Raw genomic sequence first — 20068 nt, forward strand, 5'->3', positions numbered from 1 at the left:
GCCTTCCAGATTAACGTAGAAAGATGAAATTCACAGGGCACATGTATAATGTCAACACGCACAAAAAAGCCTCTTGAAGCCTTATTGTAAGTCGAACAGGAAGTCGGCCATCTTGAAAAAAATGGTACATTTTCGCCTTTTCTTGGCCATTTCGCATACCTTGTATTTTAAAGAACTCCTCCTACAGAATCCATCGTAAGGACTTAAAAATCAGTGTGTGTCATCTAGACTAGTGTATGATCATGATGGTTTGGCCGTGGCGTGGCGTTGAGTTTTGATGTTTCGCCATGACAGAGGAAATTGATATAACTTGAGTGTACACGGTTGGATCTGCCTCAAACTTTACACAACAAGTCACTGACAAAAGCCCTTCGACTGAGCGTCACTTCGACATGCGCTGGGGTGCGAGGGCCCGATCATCGCTGCTTGCAGCTTTAATTATTATTATTATTCCTCCGAAACAAACGCATTTTTGAGGGCCTAAACATGCACGAAAACTCATGAAAATTTGCACAGATGTCAGGACTGGCGAAAATTTCGATATTTTATGGGTCTCGAAATAAAGCGGGACAAAATGGCTCGACAGCGCCACCTAGAAAGTCAAGAAAATTGAGCCCCTCGATACAGATTGTCGTAGGAGAACGAAATTCGGTATGCATATGTATCATGACCAGACGCACCAAAAAGTCTCAAGGACACATAGCCTAACTCCAACAGGAAGTCGGCCATTTTGTATCAAAGTTGAAATTTTGCACCGATTTTGTCATTTCCAGCCCGCATACTTTAACGAACTCCTCCTAGAGATTTGACCCCAGGACTTTCAAATTCGGTCCGTATCATCTACAGGCATAGGAGATTAAAAGTTGCTAAAACAATTCTCATTAGTCTTTCCTAGGGGGCGTGGCTGGGCGGCGAATTTCGATCCTTCGCCATGAAAAATGAAACGGCTATAACTCCGGCATACATGATCCTAAGAGAGCCAAACCTTTTGTGCTTCATAAGAGTCCCGCCCTGAACGGGTCCATGTGACAATACAGGATATGAGTCATAGCGCCACCTCCTGGCAACAGGAAGTTACATGTTTTACGCTCTGACGCCCTGTGGGCAGCACGGTGATGGAATCCAGCTGAAATTTACTGAGAATAGCCTCAAGACCTTGGAGATCTTATATTATGAAGTTGGTGACCCTTCGTTGAAAGGTGTTGCCATGGCGACGCGGCGAATTTCGATGTGACGCCATGAAATTTCAATGCCTTATAACTTGACTCCACGTGGTCTGATCTTTTCCAAATTTCATATGCTTGTTAAGAGTCCCAATCTGAACACATGTTCAGTCTCATATTTAGCGAAAGTCATAGCGCCACCTACTGGCAACAGGAAGTATCATGCGTCGTACTTTGTCTAATTACTCCTAGGAAATTTGGCTGATGCACCTGAAATTAAGTCAGCTAATAAACAAGACCTTGGTGATGCTACATTTGGCAGCTCATGACCCAAAACTGAATGCTGTTACCATGGCGACACATCCTTCGCCATGAAATATGATACTGTTTTTCAGGGAGAAGGGATTGCTCTACAGTCATGAAACTTGACACACATGTCTAGAGTGATGTCAGCTAAAATCCTATGTGGTCGCTTTGAATGGGCGTGGCAAAATGGCTCAACAGCGCCCCCTTTAAAATTTCAAAATTGCAGCCCCGCCTTCCAGATTAACGTAGAGAGATGAAATTCACAGGGCACATGTATAATGTCAAGACGCACAAAAAAGTCTGTTGACGCCTTATTGTAAGTTGAACAGGAAGTCGGCCATCTTGAAAAACTGGTCAATTTTCGCCTTTTTTTGGCCATTTCGCATACCTTGTATTTTAACGCACTCCTCCTACAGATTTCATCGTAAGGACTTCAAAATCAGTGTGTGTCATCTAGAGTAGTGTATGATCATGATGGTTTGGCCGTGGCGTGGCGTTGAGTTTTGATGTTTCGCCATGACAGAGGAAATTGATATAACTTGAGTGTACATGGTTGGATCTGCCTCAAACTTTACACAACAAGTCACTGACAAAAGCCCTTCGACTGAGCGTCACTTCGACATGCGCTGGGGTGCGAGGGCCCGATCATCGCTGCTTGCAGCTTTAATTATTATTATTATTATTATTTCAACTCTTTGACCTAAAATAACTTCTACAAACTCACCAAAATTGGCGTGCGCGTCAGTTCTGGTGAAAATCGCAGATTTTATGGGTCTCGCAAAAAATGTGTGGAAAAATGGCTCGACAGCGCCACCTAGAAAATTAAGAAAAGCGAGCCCCACGATACAGATTGTCGTAGAACAATGAAATTTGGTGTGCTTATATATCATGACCTGACGCACCAAAAACTCTCTTGGAGCCATACCCTAAATCCAACAGGAAGTCGGCCATTTTGGTTCAAAGTTGCCATTTTCAGGCCAATTTTGCCGTTTTTAGCCCGCGTACTTTAACGAACTCCTCCTAGGGATTTGACCTGAGCAACTTGAAATTCGGTCAGTATCATCTACAGACCTGGGAGATGTAAAGTTATCAAAACGGTGAGTTTTCGACATTGTTGAGGGGGTGTGGTCGGGCGGCGAATTTCGATCCTTCGCCGTGAAAATTCAAACAGCCATAACTCCGGCATGCACGATCCTAAGAGACCCAAACCTTTTGTGCTTGGAAAGAGTCCCGTCCTGAACACATCCATGTGTCAATATTGGAGCTAAGTCATAGCGCCACCTACTGGCAACAGGAAGTTACATGTTTTACACTTTGACGCTCTGTGGGTGGCACGGTGATGGGATCCACCTCAAATTTACTCAGAATAGCCTAAAGACCTTGGAGATGGTATATTATGAAGTTGGTGAAGTTCAGGCCCATATTTAGTGAGAGTCGTAGCGCCACCTACTGGCAACAGGAAGTATCATGCGTCGTTCCCCGTTGTATTACTCCTAGGAAATTTGGCCGATGCACCTTAAATTGACTCAGCTAAGATGGAAGACCTTGGTGATGCTACATTTAGCAGGTCATGACCCATGACCAAACGCTGTTGCCATGGCGACACATCCTTCGCCATGAAATACGATGCTGTATTTTAGGGACAAGGGATGGGTTTACAGTCACAAAACTTGGCACACATGTCTGGAGCGACACCAGTTAAAGTCCTGGATAGGTCATTTACATAGACGTGACAATATGGCTCAACAGCGCCCCCTTGAAAATTTCAAAATTGTAGCCCCGCCTTCCAGATGAACATAGGAAAATGAAATTCGGGAGGCTTATGTATCATGTCAAGACGCACAAAAAAGCCTCTTGGAGCCATATTGTAAGTCCTACAGGAAGTCGGCCATCTTGATAAAAGTGGTCATTTTTCGCGTTTTTTTGACCATTTCGCATACCTTGTATTTTAACGAACTCCTCCTACAGAATTCATCGTAACGACTTCAAAATCAGTGTGTGTCATTTACAGTAGTGTGTGATCAAAAGTTATCAAAAGATTTACTTAGCATTGAAGCGTGTGGCCGTGGCGTGGCGTTGAGTTTTGATGTTTCGCCATGACAGGTGAAAGTCCTATAAGTTTAGTGTAAATGCTGGAGTCTACACCAAACTTTACATGTTTGATAAGACTCCCAGCCTGAACACGTCTGGGAGTCTTAGAGCTGGCCCTAAGCCAGAATTTAGGAAGGCCAGTGGCTGGCCCCGACACTGTACAAAAAACTTCGGTTTGCAAAGAAACGCAGCGCAACACACAATATCTGCTGGGATGTGAGAGCATGACTACCATTGGTAATGTTGCAAACGTAAAGACGGCTTAGGTTGTGTATGTAGATGATGGACTGTGACGTGAAATGGTACCGCTCAAAAAGATAATGGCTGGAAATGCTAGAACATCTATGCGCGGTCTGATAACCATCTCTCGACGAATATTTAATTCTCTGCGCAGTAATGCTGCACCTTCATCCACGGGATCGTTATCAAAAGGACATGCCATGTTAGTGAAAAAAAGTCGCCACTTACTGTGCCTAATGGACTTCTAATATACTGACTCTGATTTTTTTTTTTTTTTTTTTTTTTTTTTTTAATGATTTCTTTAAATGACAGACTGCAGAACTGGGCTACGCCAAAACTCGCCTGCTGCCTGAATGAATGAGGAAATCAAATGGAGTGTGTGGCTCTGAAAGAGGGCGGAGACTGGGAGAAACTCGAGGTTCATTGAGAAAAACCTGGTCCCGACCAGGTTAGATTCATAGAGTCTGTTGCTACGGTAACTGACCGAGAGCTTAAGTTACCCCTCTCTCTGAAACAGGCTAGAGTTATCCCTCTTTCTCTGGTTTGAGTTACCTCCCTTTTTGAAACTGAAAACTCAGAGTTTCCCTCATTTCAGGGTTAACAGACTCTGAGTTTTCACTAAACCTGCTTTGTAAAACGGACCCCAGGTCTGGGGACATCTATATGCCCGTGACAGAAGCCCTTCACCAGCGCCGAGCCCCGACATACGCAAGGACGCGAGGGCCCGATCATCGCTGCTTGCAGCTTTAATTATTCTTACAACTGTTTGACCTCAAATAACTTCTACAAACGTGTACCAAAACTCATGAAAATTGGCGTGCGCGTCAGTTCTGGTGAAAATTTCAGATTTTATGGGTCTCACAAAAAATGAGGGGAAAAATGGTTCGACAGAGCCACCTAGAAAATTAAGAAAAGCGAGCCCCATGATACAGATCGTCGTAGAACAATGAAATTTGGTGTGCATATATATCATGACCAGATGCACCAAAAACTCTCTTGGAGCCATACCCTAAATCCAACAGGAAGTCGGCCATTTTGGTTCAAAGTTGCCATTTTGACGCCAATTTTGCCGTTTTTAGCCCGCGTACTTTAACGAACTCTTCCTAGGGATTTGACCTCAGCAACTTGAAATTCGGTCAATATCATCTACAGACCTGGGAGATGAAAAGTTATCAAAACAGTGAGTTTTCGACATTGCCAAGGGGGTGTGGTCGGGCGGCGAATTTCGATCCTTCGCCGTGAAAATTCAAACGGCCATAACGATCCTAAGAGACCCAAACCTTTTGTGCTTGGAAAAAGTCCCGCCCTGAACACATCCATGTGTCAATACTGGATCTGAGTCATAGTGCCACCTACTGGCAACATAGTGCCACCTACTGGCATGTTTTACACTTTGACACCCTGTGGGTAGCACGGTTATCGGATCCACCTCAAATTTCCTCAGAATAGCCTCAGAATAGCGACTTTCTGTCGAAAGCTGTTGCCATGACAACGCGGCAAATTTCGATGTATCGCCATGAAATTTCAAAGCCTTATATGTTGACTCCACATGGTCTGATCTTTTCCAAATTTCATATGCTTGTTAAGAGTCCCGGTCTGAACACATGTTCAGGCCCATATTTAGTGACAGTCATAGCACCACCTACTGTCGACATGAAATAACATGCATCATACTTTGTCTAATTACTCCTAGTACATTTTGCCAATGCACCTGAAATTGACTCAGCTAAGATGTAAGACATTGGTGATTCTACATTCGGCAGCTCATGACCCATAATCAAACACCATTGCCATGGCAACACATTCTTCACCACAAAGTACAAAGCTGTTTTTAAGGGGCTAGACATGCTTGAAAAGTCACAAAACTTTGCACACATGACAGGTCTTAAATTTTGTAATATCGAATAGGTAGCGGGCATGGGTGTGGCAGAATGGCTCGACAGCGCTCCCTACAATATTTCAACGAAGCAGCCCCCGCGCCACGTTAAACCTACATGTATGAAAATTGGTACACACATGTATCATGCCAGGGTGCACAAAAAAGTCTCTTGGACAGCTTAAACCAAACAGGAAGTTGGCCATTTTGAATTTAGTGCTCAATTTTGGTGATTTTGCATGCATTGTATTTTAACGAACTCCTCCTACAGAAGTCATCATAACGATTTCAAAATCAGTGTATGTCATCTAGACTAGTTTATGATAAAAAGTTATTAAAAGATTTAGCTATTGTTGAAGTGCATGACTGTGGAGTGGGGTTGAGTTTTGATGACAGAGGACAGAGGAAATTGCTATAACTTAAGTGTAAATGCTCCAATCTGCACCAAACTTCACATTTTTGATAAGACTCCAGGCCTGAACACATCTACATGACAATATTCAGTCAGTGATACAAACTGGCTCAATAGCGCCACCTACAATATTTCAACGAGGCAGCCCCTGCTGCACATTAAACATGTATGAAAATTGGTACACACATGTATCATGCCGGGGCACACAAAAAAGTCTCATGTACCCATAGCGTAAACCCCATAGGAAGTTGGCCATTTTGAATTGACTGTTCAGTTTTTTGATTTATATGCCTTGTATTTTAATGAACTCCTCCTACAGAATGGATCATAACGACTTCAAAATCAGTGTGACAAAGTTGATTTGCGTTTCCATTACTGGTTTTACCCGGTTTTGCCTGAGATTGCCATCTCAGGAGTTGAGCCTATGCACCCCTGACCCAATTCCAGGCAGGTAGAAATGATGACTCGCCAAACATGGTCACACCTAAGATTTGGTCAGCTAAGTTGTAAGAAGTTGATGATGCTAAATGATGAAACTTTTGGGTTTCATCAAAAGCTGATGCCATGGCGACGCAGTATTTGCCATGAAACAGGAAGCTGTGTTTGAGAGGCTAGGGGTGCTCAAAAACTCACACAACTTGGCACACACATCAGATGGAGTATATTTATTTGTCTGATATGGTTTTTGGACTCGGGTGTGGCAAAATGACTCGAGGGCTCCCCCTAGAAAATTTCAAAGTCAAAGCCCAAAGTCAAATTTGACATAGATGAATGAAATTTGGTAGGCACATGTATCATGTCCAGATGCACAAAAAAGCCTTTTGGAGCCATACCCTAAGTCCAACAGGCATTTTGAATTTACTTTGCGATTTTTGTGCACTTTTTGTCATTTCCAGGCCTTGTATTTTAGCAAACTCCTCCTAGAGATTTCAACACCGTTGCCATAGCAATGCAGTGAATTTCAATGTTTCACCATGAAACAGGAAGTTGTATCTTGAATGTACATTGTCAAACCTGCACCAAATTTTTCATGCTTGATAAGAGTCCTGGCCTGAACACATCGTCATGTCAATTTTGAATCATAGTCATAGCGCCACCTACTGCCAACAGGAGGTTAGCCTTATATAACAAACATCATTCGATTTACACGGAATTTACATGGTGTGGTCTACACATCGTATACAGCAACATAGTGTATAGTTAGAGGGTGTTCTCTAGCACCACATAGTGGACACAGGAAGTGATATTTAACTCCGTGCAACGTCCGATATTTATGAAAATGCGGATGTATTTCAGTCAGCCTCCACCAAATATATTGTGGCATTAATGACCCTCTTGTGGAGAGCCGCCCTCCAGCAGCAGGACATTCAGCCTTGTGTGACAAACGTTATCCAATTCACTTGAAATTTATAAGGTATGGTCGACAATTGATATACAGCAACATGATGTATAATTGGTGGATGTTGTCTAGCGCCACATAGGGCACACAGGAAATGATATTTAACTTGTTCGTGCAAAGTCTGATAACAGGCTGATCCTGAAAACAACTGCATGCATGCAATAAAAGCCCTTCAACTGCAGCATGCCCTGACAAACATGGAGGTGCGGGGGCCTGATCATCGCTGTTTGCAGCTTTAATTTGCCTTTACATCTCTGTCACTAACATACATACAGTACAGCCTGTTTGTTTCCTGCAGGCTCTAATGTCACAGTACATACACATTTGTTTACAGAGACAGGGATACGCTTACTCCAGCTAACTCCATTTCACATCACATTAGTACACATTAGTAGCTCTTTCTCATGTTGTTGAGTGATAGCAATTTTTGGTTGCAATTTTTGGTTGTCTATGTTGGATGGTTTGCAATTCCACTTTTTTTGTGTTATAATTAATGGACAATGCCAGGCTACTTTACCTCCACAAAACCATGAAAAGTCTTGTAACCATGCAATGTCCTGGAGATGTTTAAAGGATATTCCAAGAACAAAGTCGTTTACCTTACAGGAATATTGTAGATGTTAAGAAAATTGTCCTGGGGAGTTACAGGGGAATGTTACTTTGTAAACATATGAATGTTCTCATAACCTTAAAAGACAAGAAATCATTCCATTGGTTTCAAGGATATCACTTTTCTAGAGTGGGATTTACTCAGCCCTGGGCTAAAAGCAGGAGTATCCCAAGAAATTGTAAGAGTAATTGGGGGTCCAGAGGTAATGAAACTGTAAGCTCTTGGCTAACAGGAGTCTTAAGATGCCAGTATGCTTCATCAGAAGTGCTTGTTAGATAGGTGAACCTTTGAATGTGTGCCATCATCCCTATGTTTAGATGATTATTGCATTCCCCTCTCCAAAACAGCATACTTTTCACCTGCTTTTGAGTTTTGCCAGGTGGAGCAGCTATAACCACTTTTGCCTTCCAACATGGATGGTTACCTTGTTACACTTGTCTAGTGTGGGCGGATTCTACATCAACAGTTGACTAATTCAAAAAAAAAAAATCAGTGCTGTAGACTTGGTACCAGAGTAGTTTGTAAATAGACTGAGTAAAGTTGTTTTTGTCTCTCTTTCAGGACAGATTTCTGTGTTCATAAAGACGAACCCTGTGATACTGTGGGTGAGTACCACACACACACACACACACACACACACACATACACATGCGCGCGCACACACACACACACACACACACGCGTCTCTGTGTGAAATAATTTCTTTTCATCATCACTTATTTACTTAACCTACCTTTCAAGATACTCAGTTGCCATGACACTTGAACACACACTCTCTCTTGCTCTCTCTCGATTTTTTTCTTTCTCCTTCACTCTCACACATTTGTACTCCTGTACTTGTGAGGACCCCTCTTGACATAATGCATCTCTATCCCTAGCTGGCCTCTAACCCTAACCTTAACTATCACAACTAAGTGCCTAACCCCAGTGCTTCACCCTACATTTACTGCTACCCAAATCTAACTGACTGTAGATCTACAGTAAAGCCAAGTCGTGGCCATCAAACAGCCCTTTTAAGAAGAGGAATGGTCAAAATTTCCCCACTTTATATAAAATGTATTCACTCCCAAGGTTTAAAATGCAAATTGGTCCTCACAAATAAACTTAGCACAAATAAACTTGTTGTTGTTTTTCAACAGTGAGGTTTCACAAAGTCTGAGAGAGAGATACACAAATTTCCCACCTTTGTGTGCAACAGTGAAGTTACATGAGAGACGGACACACAAATTTCCTACCGGTGTGTGTGATACTGAAGTTACAACTACAAACTGCATGTTACAAGTACGTCTTGTTTTTATGTGTGAATCCGATTGGTCAAATGCAGAGTCAGTCTGTCCAATCAGAGGGCAGATGGTTCTGTTGCGTTCATCCCCCTGCAGGTCTTGAAAGATGGATGATGGCTCTCCTGCAACCCAGGTGGGTTTAATTGTACTTGAGGATGCTGTAGATATTAATGGTTAACACTTAATGTGTTGTGTATTTAGCTTGTAGTTAGTACGCTGCTATTGTAAGGCAATGTGGTTGTCCAGATGCATATTCTCAAGCTCAGGAACACCGCTTTATGTACCCAAATAGAATAGTAATGTAGCTTTCTGTTAGCAAATGTCTCCTAGCATTACCAAAGTAACAGCATCAACGCTGGTAGGAACTTTTCAAGCTGAAGGCAAACCAAGAATAATGACATGTCATGTACCATAATTACACATAGTTAGACATGAAAACTAGTCCACTCCTTAGTATTTACAATTTTGTGGATTTAGGACAGTCTAGCCCCTGTGGGATTACAGAAGCTTTGTTGTAAATGTGACAATAGTATCAGGTTTATATTGGCTTGCGCCCCAAGATAAAGTTAGAGTTAGCTATTAGCTTATATTAGGTAACCTTGATGATAACAGTAAAACAGTAAATTTGCAGAATGTTGATTGTATTTTCTGTGCTGAGAATGATTTGCATTTTAATCTTATTCTGTTTGTGGGCACAGGTAGAGCTGATGGTGAATTCGTCCTTGTTGGTGCTTCTATGAGCTGACGATCCGGTGGAAGTGTGAGCAGTGGACAGGAGCACAGCAGGGGCTGTGGAAAATGGTACAGAGGGTATTGATGATCCTGGTGCTGAGGATCCTGCTGAGTGTGTTGGTAAGAAATGCAGGGAAATACCAACAGCTGTGGAGAGTAAATGCTACAACCAATGAATAGAGACAATTTCAAAGCTGCTGTGTATTGAGGCTCTCATATTTCACAATGGAGTGTTGCACAGAGGATCAGATACAGGAATGACACTCAGATAATAACTGATCTGCCAGACACAGCAGAGAATAACAAACAGCACATATGCACAGCAGTGTGGAACTCTTGGTCCAGGTCATACACTTGTCATACAAAATTGCAGTTTTTGGAGAATCTGATATCCAGAGTGTCACAGAAAGCACAGTTTTCATCTGTATGAGGATATAGTTTTCATTTCAATTTTTTCGAATGTAAATAGGCTGACGTGCTTTATATTGTAAGTAGGTTACTTATGTCCATTTTATTTGCTATGCAATATATCTTGTGCTATTGTCTCTTTTTAAATAAAGTGACTACAGTGAATTGTTTCTGAACAAATACATGTTTGTTACATTATTGTACCATAAACTATTTTAATAGACCCTCACCTTCATTTAGACTAATGCCATGGGAAAATCCATTAACAGTTAATCATGACATGCAGTCTTTAAGAAGCTAAACAAAATGAGTTATGACTTTTTACAGCTGTAACAATTTATTTGGCTCAAGAATAAATACATACAGAAGGCTGGATTACAAGTCACAAATATAAATGAATGGCTATATTAGAGGACAATTTAATATGGTAGATATGTAATTTGATGTTGTGACTGTGGATATTTCACAGGTGGTCTTCATCTGATGCAGGGACATCCTCTGTCTCTGTGGCCTCTAAAAAATACAATTAAAAATCTCAAAGAAAATCTCAAATCCATATATTGGATCCCTATAGAAAAATTAAAGCTGCAAGCAGCGATGATCGGGCCCTTGCGCCCATGCGTACATCGTGTCGGACGCAGTCAAAGGGCTTCAGTCACAGGCATGTAGTTGTCTCCAGGCCCGCGCTGTTTTCAAATAGTGAGAGAGGAAGGTTAATATCACAGCCTCTTTTTGCTATTTTGCCTACTGCTGGGGCTGCTTCATTGAATGTCGTAGGGGGCGCTATGGAGCCAGTTTTCATCACTGACTGAATATTGGTATTTAGACGTGTTCAGGCTGGGAGTCTTATCAAACATGTAAAGTTTGGTGTAGACTCGAGCATTTACACTAAACTTTTAGCAATTTCGCCTGTAAAGGCGAAATATCAAAACCCAACGCCACGCCACGGCCACACGCTTCAATGATAACTAAATCTTTTGATAACTTTTGATCACACACTAGTGTAGATGACACACACTGATTTTGAAGTCATTACGATGAATTCTGTAGGAGGAGTTCGTTAAAATACAAGGTATGCGAAATGGCCAAAAAAACACGAAAAATGACCACTTTTATCAAGATGGCCGACTTCCTGTTGGACTTACAATATGGCTCTAGAAGGCTTTTTTGTGCATCTTGACATGATACATATATCTCCCGAATTTCATTTTTCTATGTTAATCTGGAAGGCAGGGCTACAATTTTGAAATTTTAAAGGGGGCGCTGTTGAGCCATATTGCCATGCCTATGCAAATGACCTATCCAGGATTTTAACTGGTGTCGCTCCAGACATGTGTGCCAAGTTTCATGACTGTGTACCCATCCCTTGTCCCTAAAATACAGCATCGTATTTCATGGCGAAAGATGTGTCACCATGGCAACGGCGTTTTGATATGGCTCATGACCTGCCCAATGTAGCATCACCAAGGTCTTACATCTTAGCTGAGTCAATTTCAGGTGCATCAGACAAATTTCCTAGGAGTAATACAACAAAGAACGACGCATGATACTTCCTGTTGCCAGTAGGTGGCGCTATGACTGTCACTAAATATGGGCCTGAAAATGTGTTCAGACCGGGACTCTTAACAAGAATATGAAATTTGGAAAAGATCAGACCATGTGGAGTCAAGTTATAAGGCTTTGAAATTTCATGGCGAGACATCGAAATTCGCCGCGTCGTCATGGCAACACCTTTCGACGAAGAGTCACCACCTTCATAATATACGATCTCCAAGGTCTTTAGGCTATTCTGAGTAAATTTGAGGTGGATCCCATCACCGTGCTACCCACAGAGCGTCAAATTATAAAACATGTAACTTCCTGTTGCCAGGAGGTGGCGCTATGACTAATAATGATAATAATAATAACAATAATAATAATAATAATAATAATAATAATAATAATAATAATAATAATAATAATAAAATTCCTTTGGAAACAATAGGGCTTTGCGTTGGTCAGCGCTCGGGCCCTAATAATTCCTTTGGATACAATAGGGCTTCGCGCTGGTCAGCGCTTGGGCCCTAATCATAATAATAAGAACCCCTTTGGATACAAGAGGGCTTCACGCTGGTCAGCGCTCGGGCCCTAATAATAATAATAATAATAATATTAATAATAATAATTCCTTTGGATACAATAGGGCCTCGCGTTGGTCAGCGCTCGGGCCCTATAATAACCCCTTTGGATACAAGAGGGCTTCGCGCTGGTCAGCGCTCGGGCCCTAATAATAATAATAATAACAATAATAATAATAATAATTCCTTTGGATACAAGAGGGCTTCGCGCTGGTCAGCGCTCGGGCCCTAATAATAATAATAACCCCTTTGGATACAAGAGGGCTTCGCGCTGGTCAGAGCTCGGGCCCTAATAATAATAATTCCTTTGGATACAAGAGGGCTTCGCGCTGGTCAGCGCTCGGGCCCTAATAATAATAATAATAATTCCTTTGGATACAAGAGGGCTTCGCTCTGGTCAGCGCTCCGGCCCTGATAATTCCTTTGGATACAAGAGGGCCTCGTGCTGGTCAGCGTTCCGGCCCTAATAATAATTCCTTTGGAAACAAGAGGGCCTCGCGCTGGTCAGCGCTTGGGCTCTAAAAAAGAAAAGTTACTGTTTGGAAACATTAATATTACACAGATGTGGCCGGTATTGTTTTGAAATACTTTGTTACTCTTCTGTTTTCAGAAAGCAGCACTGACAGTTTCACCAAACTGACGCTCATGCCAAATAGATTAACTGGATGAACAATATTCATATTTTGTACGTATGACATAGGTATAACAACCACCTCTTGCACAGCAATGGAGTCAGTGATACATTTTCATGCATGTCATGCCTCCTGCTGATCTGTGTTTCTGCAATAGCTCCTGAGTCATCGATGCTGGTACAGAAGACTGTAAATCAAGCTGATGTGGATCATCTGGCCTTCTGGATCAAAGTTCAATTCAATGAAATTTATTGCAATTTTTATTTATATAGCACCAAATCACAACAAAAGTCATCTCAGGGCACTTTTCACATAGAGCAGGTCAAGACCGTACTCTTTAATTTACAGAGACCCAACTATTCCCCCTTGAGCAAGCACTTGGCGACAGCAGTAAGGAAAAACTCCCCTTTAATGGGTAGAAACCTCAAGCAGACCCCGGCCCTTGGTGGGCGGCCATCTGCTTTGACCGGTAACAATAAGAGCAGCAATAGCAGTAGCAATAGCCAGGGAAGGATGCCATCAGGACTGTGAAGGACCGCAAAGACTAGGCCTGCATCCCAGGGTTTCCTGCAAGATGAGAAAGCACAAAAAACTTTGGGGAAGAAGCCAAGTTAGTGACATGCATTGATGTTACATGAATGCATACAGATGGAGAGGAGGAAGAGGAGAGAGGAGCTCAGTGCATCATGGGAAGTCCCCCAGCAGTCGAGGCCTATAGCAGCATAACTAAGGGCTGATCCAAGGTGAGCCTGGTCGGCCCTAACTATAAGCTTTATCAAAAATGAAAGTTTTAAGCCTACTCTTAAATATATAGAGGGTGTCTGCACCCTGGACCGAATCTGGAAGATGGTTCCACAAGAGAGGAGCCTGATAGCTGAAGGCTCTGCCTCCCATTCTACTTTTAAAGACTATAGGAACCACAAGTAAGCCTGCATTTTGGGAGTGTAGTGTTCTAGTGGGATAATACGGTACTATGAGCTCTTCAAGATATGATGGTGTCTGACCATTAAGGGCTTTGTAAGTTAGGAGAAGGATTTTAAATTCTACTAGATTTTACAGGAAGCCAATGTAGCGAAGCTAAAATGGGAGAAATGTGATCTCTTTTTCTAGTTTTAGTCAGTACACGTGCAGCTGCATTCTGGACCAGCTGGAGAGTCTTTAGAGACTTGTTAGAGCAGCCTGATAATAAGGAATTGCAATAATCCAGCCCAGAAGTAACAAATGCGTTTTTCTGCATCTTTTTGGGACAGGATGTGCCTGATTTTTGCGATACTATGTAAGTGAAAAAAGGCAGTCGTTGAGATTTGATTTATGTGGGAGTTAAGGGACATATCCTGATCAAAGATAACTCCCAGATTCCTTACGGTGGTGCTGGAGGCCAGGGTAAAGTAGCTATATCATTAGATAATGTGTTTCTAAGGTGTTTAGGGCCAAGCACAATAACTTTTTTTTTTAGTTTTATCTGAGTTTAGTAGTAGAAAATTGCAGGTCATCCAGGTCTTTATGTCCTTAAGGCATGCTTGGAGTTTGTTTAACTGATTGGTTTCATCAGGCTTCATTGATAAATATAATTGGGTAGCATCTGCATAACAATGAAAATTTATGGAGTGTTTCCTAATAATATTACCTTAAGGAAGCATATACAAGGTGAATAGTATTGGTCCAAGTACAGAACCTTGTGGAACTCCGTGTCTAACTTTTGCCTTCATGGAGGATTCATCATTAACATGTACAAACTGAAATCGGTCTGATAAAGGATATATAAGGATTTAAACCAGCTTAATGTGGTTCCTTTAATGCCAATTAAATGTTCCAGTCTCTGCAAAAGGATTTGATGGTCAGTTGTGTCGAATGCGGCACTAAGATTAACAGGACAAGTATAGAGACAAATCCTTTGTCTGATGTAGTTAGGAGGTCATTTGTGACTTTCACCAGTGCTCTCTCTGTGCTATGATGCACTCTAAATCCTGACTGAAAATCCTCAAATAAACTATTGTTATGTAGAAAGTCACATAACTAATTAGAGACTGCTTTCTCAAGGATCTTAGAAGGAAATGGAAGGTTAGATATAGGTCTATTATTGGCTAAAATGCCTGAATTAAGAGTAGGCTTCTTAAGAAGAGGTTTAATTACAGCTACTTTAAAGGACTGTGGTACATAGCCTGTTACTAAAGACAGATTGATCATATCTAATAAAGAAGTGCTAACTAAGGGTAAGGCTTCCTTAAGCAACCTAGTTGTTGATGGTTTAGCTGAACAAATCATTGAAGTTAGTTCAGAAAAGTTGACTGGAGAAAAACAGTCCAAATATATGTCAGGATTTACAGCTGTTTCTAAGGTGCCTGTGTTTGGGGACAAATTGGTGCCTGTCGAGGGCAGGAGGTGGTGAATTTTGTCTTTAATAGTTAGAGTTTTATCATTAAAGAAGCCCATAAAGTTGTGGCATTCTAGGCCCTGATAACACTTTTTTTTTTTACCATAGCCCTCTGAACTTTTGGGATGGAACTTTAGTCTTTGGCCTCCTTCAGTACCTGAAATATGACAATAACATCTCATGTCTACTAGCAAATGAGTGATATCAGTTCACACAAATGATATGTCTGCTAATACAGTGCTGTTTCTCACCAATGTATTTAGCAACTACACACAAAGTAAATTATTTTACTTATTGGCACAAGGGAAGACAGGATATATTAAAAATTTGTTAGAAATAAGGCTTCAACATCATCAATGGCAGCGCAACACATTATAATCATACAACTGCTCATACAAAAGCTTTCTCAGGGCAATTTTGCTCAGAAGCATGTTTTCATGGTTAGACTGGCATTGCTTACATTATTTGATCAAACATGCTAAAGCAGGGCAACAATATGTAATATGGCCAAGTGACTGGTTTGCCTTCAACTCGAAAAGTTCCTGCCAGCATTGATGCTGCTACTTTGGCAACGCTAGCAGACATTTGCTAACAGAAAGCTACAAAACTGTTCTATTTTTGGTCTGATTGGACAGACTGACTCTGCATTTGACCAATCAGATTCACTCCTAAAAACAGGGTCAAAATTTGTACTCGTAACTTGCAATTTGTAGTTGTAACTTCAGTGTCACACACACAGGTAGGAAATTTGTGTGTCGATCTCTGACTTTGTGAAACCTCACTGTTCAAAAAACTTCTTGGTCCGGTCCCAGACCAACTCTAGACCACTGTCTAGAGTTGGTTGTGGTGGGAACATGATCCAACCTCAATACAACCCAACTATTAGGCGTAATCTACAAATTTGCGTTAAACAGCTTCTGTAGCCTGGTACACTTTGCATACTGGGATGCGGATGAACGAAATCAACAGTTGCTAACAACTAGCCAGAGAATTCATTGAGGTCCAACCTGGACTAGTGCGATGAAGTACATTGCACTTTTGATATTTGGGCAGATAGAACCTTCTTCAGGACCTTCTTCCTGTGTTTATGTTCTTGCTCCCGCTCCAGACACATCTGATCAATAAGCAAAGTGAATGTTCTCATGTGGCTTGTAGTGATACATCAACCAATTTGGACCAGAGCAAATGAACTATAGGTTTGAAAATGCCTTAAGAGAATCCTGAAAGGTTCTAGGGATACCCATTGCTGTAGATACCATTGAGGTCCCCATCGAATTCTGGACCCCAGTAACTTTTAACACAGGCTATTTTTTGAGTTGTTTTTGTGACATAATTTTCAGTGCCATGTGGATATCAAGTATCAATGTTAATAGGACAGCTGTAATGAAATGGAAAAATAGAATTAAGCAAATAAGCACGATAGTGTCCAAATCCATGTAGATCTTCCAGTAACAATGCTTATCTCTCTGAGATGCTCTCAGTGACATAGGAGGGTCGGAAGAGATAACATCAATAGTAACTGTAAGTGACTTCAGGTATTCATAAACATGTAATTTCATAAACATGATAATACAGTGTTTCTGTAAGCCTGCAGAGTATATCTAACCAAAATAGGATAACATTTTTTACCATGGTTATTTTTGGATCTAGGAACAGCCCTGGTGATGCCAAGAGGTCACCAATTCATCATTATTACAGGAATCCACAGAACCTTGTGAAAATCGCCTTGACTCAATCAATTCCTGTTCGCCAGAAAGATCATTTTTTGTTAGTTTAGGTGACTTTGTGTCACAGACATTTGATATTGAATGCAGTGTTCCTCGAGGAAGCATTTTAGGTCCTATTCTTTTTACTTTATACATGCTCCCTCTGGACAACATAATTAGTCACCATAATGTCAAATATCACTGTTACACTGATGATACACAATTATATATTTGTTTCACCAGACAATCCAATTCTTTAAATTCTCCTTTTGCCTGTCTCACTGATATCAATATTTGGATGAGAAAAACAATTTTAAAAAGAAATGAACAGAAAACAGATTCTACTCAGTCGGTGTTTGCTAGTTTGTCCAAGTAAATTAAGACATCTTACAGATCTAGGGGTGATTTTAGAGTCTGATTTTAGGGCCAAAATTAGACCATTTTTAACTCAGAATGATGCTGAAATGCTGATATATGCTTTCATTAAAAGTCACTTCGATTATTGCAACTCTCTTTCTACTGGTCTCCCTAAGAAGTCTTGAAGAAAATTAGTTATTTCAGAACACTGCAGCAGGATTTTTACCAATACAAAAAAAGAGATCACATCACCCCTCTGCTTGCATCACTGCACTGGCAACCTGTATCTTTTAGAACTGATTTCAAAGTCAAGTTGATGTTTACGAGTTGATTTTACTTGTCTGTGAAGGCTTACATAACCTAGCATCTTTATATATCAGCAACTGCCTTTCATTTTATGTCTTAACAAGATCTTCCACTGCCTTTCTTTTAAAAGTCCCCTAAAATGTCCCACAAGGAATGTTGTGAGGCTGCTTTTTGTTTTTATGGCCCTAAACTATGGAAGACCCCCCAGAAATTAATGAATTATCTTTAATTTGGCTTTGAATTAGGTTTAACTTTAGTGGTATCATTTTTAATGTTTTATTATACTGTGATAAAAAAATTTTTGTTTGTGTTTTTCTCTCGCATATTGTTACTTTTTATTTTTGTGATTATTTTCATCTGATCTTGTTTTGCATGAAAGGTGTTTTACAAATAAAGTATTATTATTTATTTATTAATTATTATTACTATCCCACATTGCCTCCCAGGAGGCCACCTAGCGCAGTGGAGTCATTCACTGCTCCTTCTTGGCATTGTTGAGGGCCTAAACATGCTCAAAAACTTAAGAAACTTTGCACATGTGTCAGAAGTGGTGAAAATTTTAATATTTTATTGGTCTGGGGCATGGGTGTGGCTAAATGGCTCGAGGGCGCCCCCTACAAAATTTCAAATTAAAAGTACCCACCCTTAAAGTTGACATAGATGAATAAAATTTGGTAGGCACATGTATTGTGTCCAAACGCACAAAAAAGCCTCATGGAGTGATGCCCTAAATCCAGCAGAATGTTCGCCATTTTGAATTTACTTTGCAATTTTAGTGCAGTTTTTGCCATTTCCAGACATCGGATTTTAATGAATTCCTCCTAGACCTTTAACCCAACTGACTTCAAATTTGGTCAGTGTCATCTAAAGAAAGTTATCAAAGTCTTGAGTTTTCGCTGAACACCCTTGCTGTGGCGACATGACAAACTTTGATGTTTCGCCATGAAACAGGAAGTTGTTATAACTTTAACGTACATCACCCAATCTGCCCCAAATTTCTCATACTTCATAAAGGTCTCGCTTAGAATGCATCCATGTGTCAATACTGACTCAGTATCATAGCGCCAACTACTGGCAGCAGGAAGTTACAGGTACTTTACTATACTTTATTACCTGTGCCTAGCAGGTTGAACAGATCCACTTCAAATTTGGTTAGAAAAATCTTGGACCTTGATGATTCTATATTGTGAATATTGTGAGTTTTCAGTGAACGCTGTTGCTGTGACGATGTGAATTTTGATGTTTTGTTGTTGTAAAAAACTGTTGTAATTTGGGTCCACATGGTCAGATCTTTCCTAAATTTCACGTTTGATAAGAGCCCTGGTCTGAAGTCATGTACAGGACAATACTGAATCATAGTAATAGTGCCAGCTACTGGCAAAGGGAAGTAACAGGCCCCATACTTTTACTTACTACTCCTAGCAGGTTAACCAGATCCATGTAAAATTTGGTCAGCTAAGTTTTAAGATGGTGATGATGCTAAATTTTGAAGCTTTTGAGTTTTCATCAAAAGCTGTTGCCATGGCCACACATTATTCACCATGAAACATGAAGCTGTTTTTTAGGGGTGAGGGATGCTTGAAAACTCACGAAACTTTACAAACCCACCAGAAGAGCCATATTTAGTTGTCTTATATGGGTCTTGGGCTTTGGTGTGGCAACGCGCCAAACTTTGATGTTTCACCATGAAGCAAGAAGTTGTTGTAACTTATATGTGCATTGTCCAACTTGCACCACATTTCTCATGCTTGATAAGAGTCCCAACCTTAACACATCTGGATGTCAATATTGAGTCATAGTCGTAGCGCCACCTATTGACAACAGGAAGTCAGCCTTATATGATAAACATCATCTGATTCACATGAAATTTTCAAGGTGTGATCTACAGTTGATATACAACAACATGACGTTTAATTAGTGGGTGTTCTCTAGTGCCACATAGTGGACACAGGAAGTGACAGTTTTCTCCTACATGCAATGTCCAATATTCATGAAAATACATATCAATGTCAGTTGATAAATATATCACTGCAATAATATTTTATGTAGTATTGCC

General features: G+C 40.8%; 1 protein-coding gene across 6 annotated transcripts in view; it reads left to right on the top strand.

Moving 5' to 3' along the window:
• Window positions 1-20068, top strand: part of adamts17 (ADAM metallopeptidase with thrombospondin type 1 motif, 17) — a 417430-nt gene that overhangs the window by 177434 nt on the left and 219928 nt on the right. For all 6 annotated transcript variants that reach the window (XM_067598186.1, XM_067598185.1, XM_067598187.1 and 3 more), the window contains exon 7: window positions 8659-8702. In XM_067598186.1, coding sequence (XP_067454287.1) covers window positions 8659-8702 — 44 coding nt within the window. The remainder of the gene's footprint in view (window positions 1-8658; window positions 8703-20068) is intronic.

The sequence above is a fragment of the Thunnus thynnus genome, chromosome 1 (assembly GCF_963924715.1).
Source record: "Thunnus thynnus chromosome 1, fThuThy2.1, whole genome shotgun sequence".
Taxonomy (NCBI): domain Eukaryota; kingdom Metazoa; phylum Chordata; class Actinopteri; order Scombriformes; family Scombridae; genus Thunnus; species Thunnus thynnus.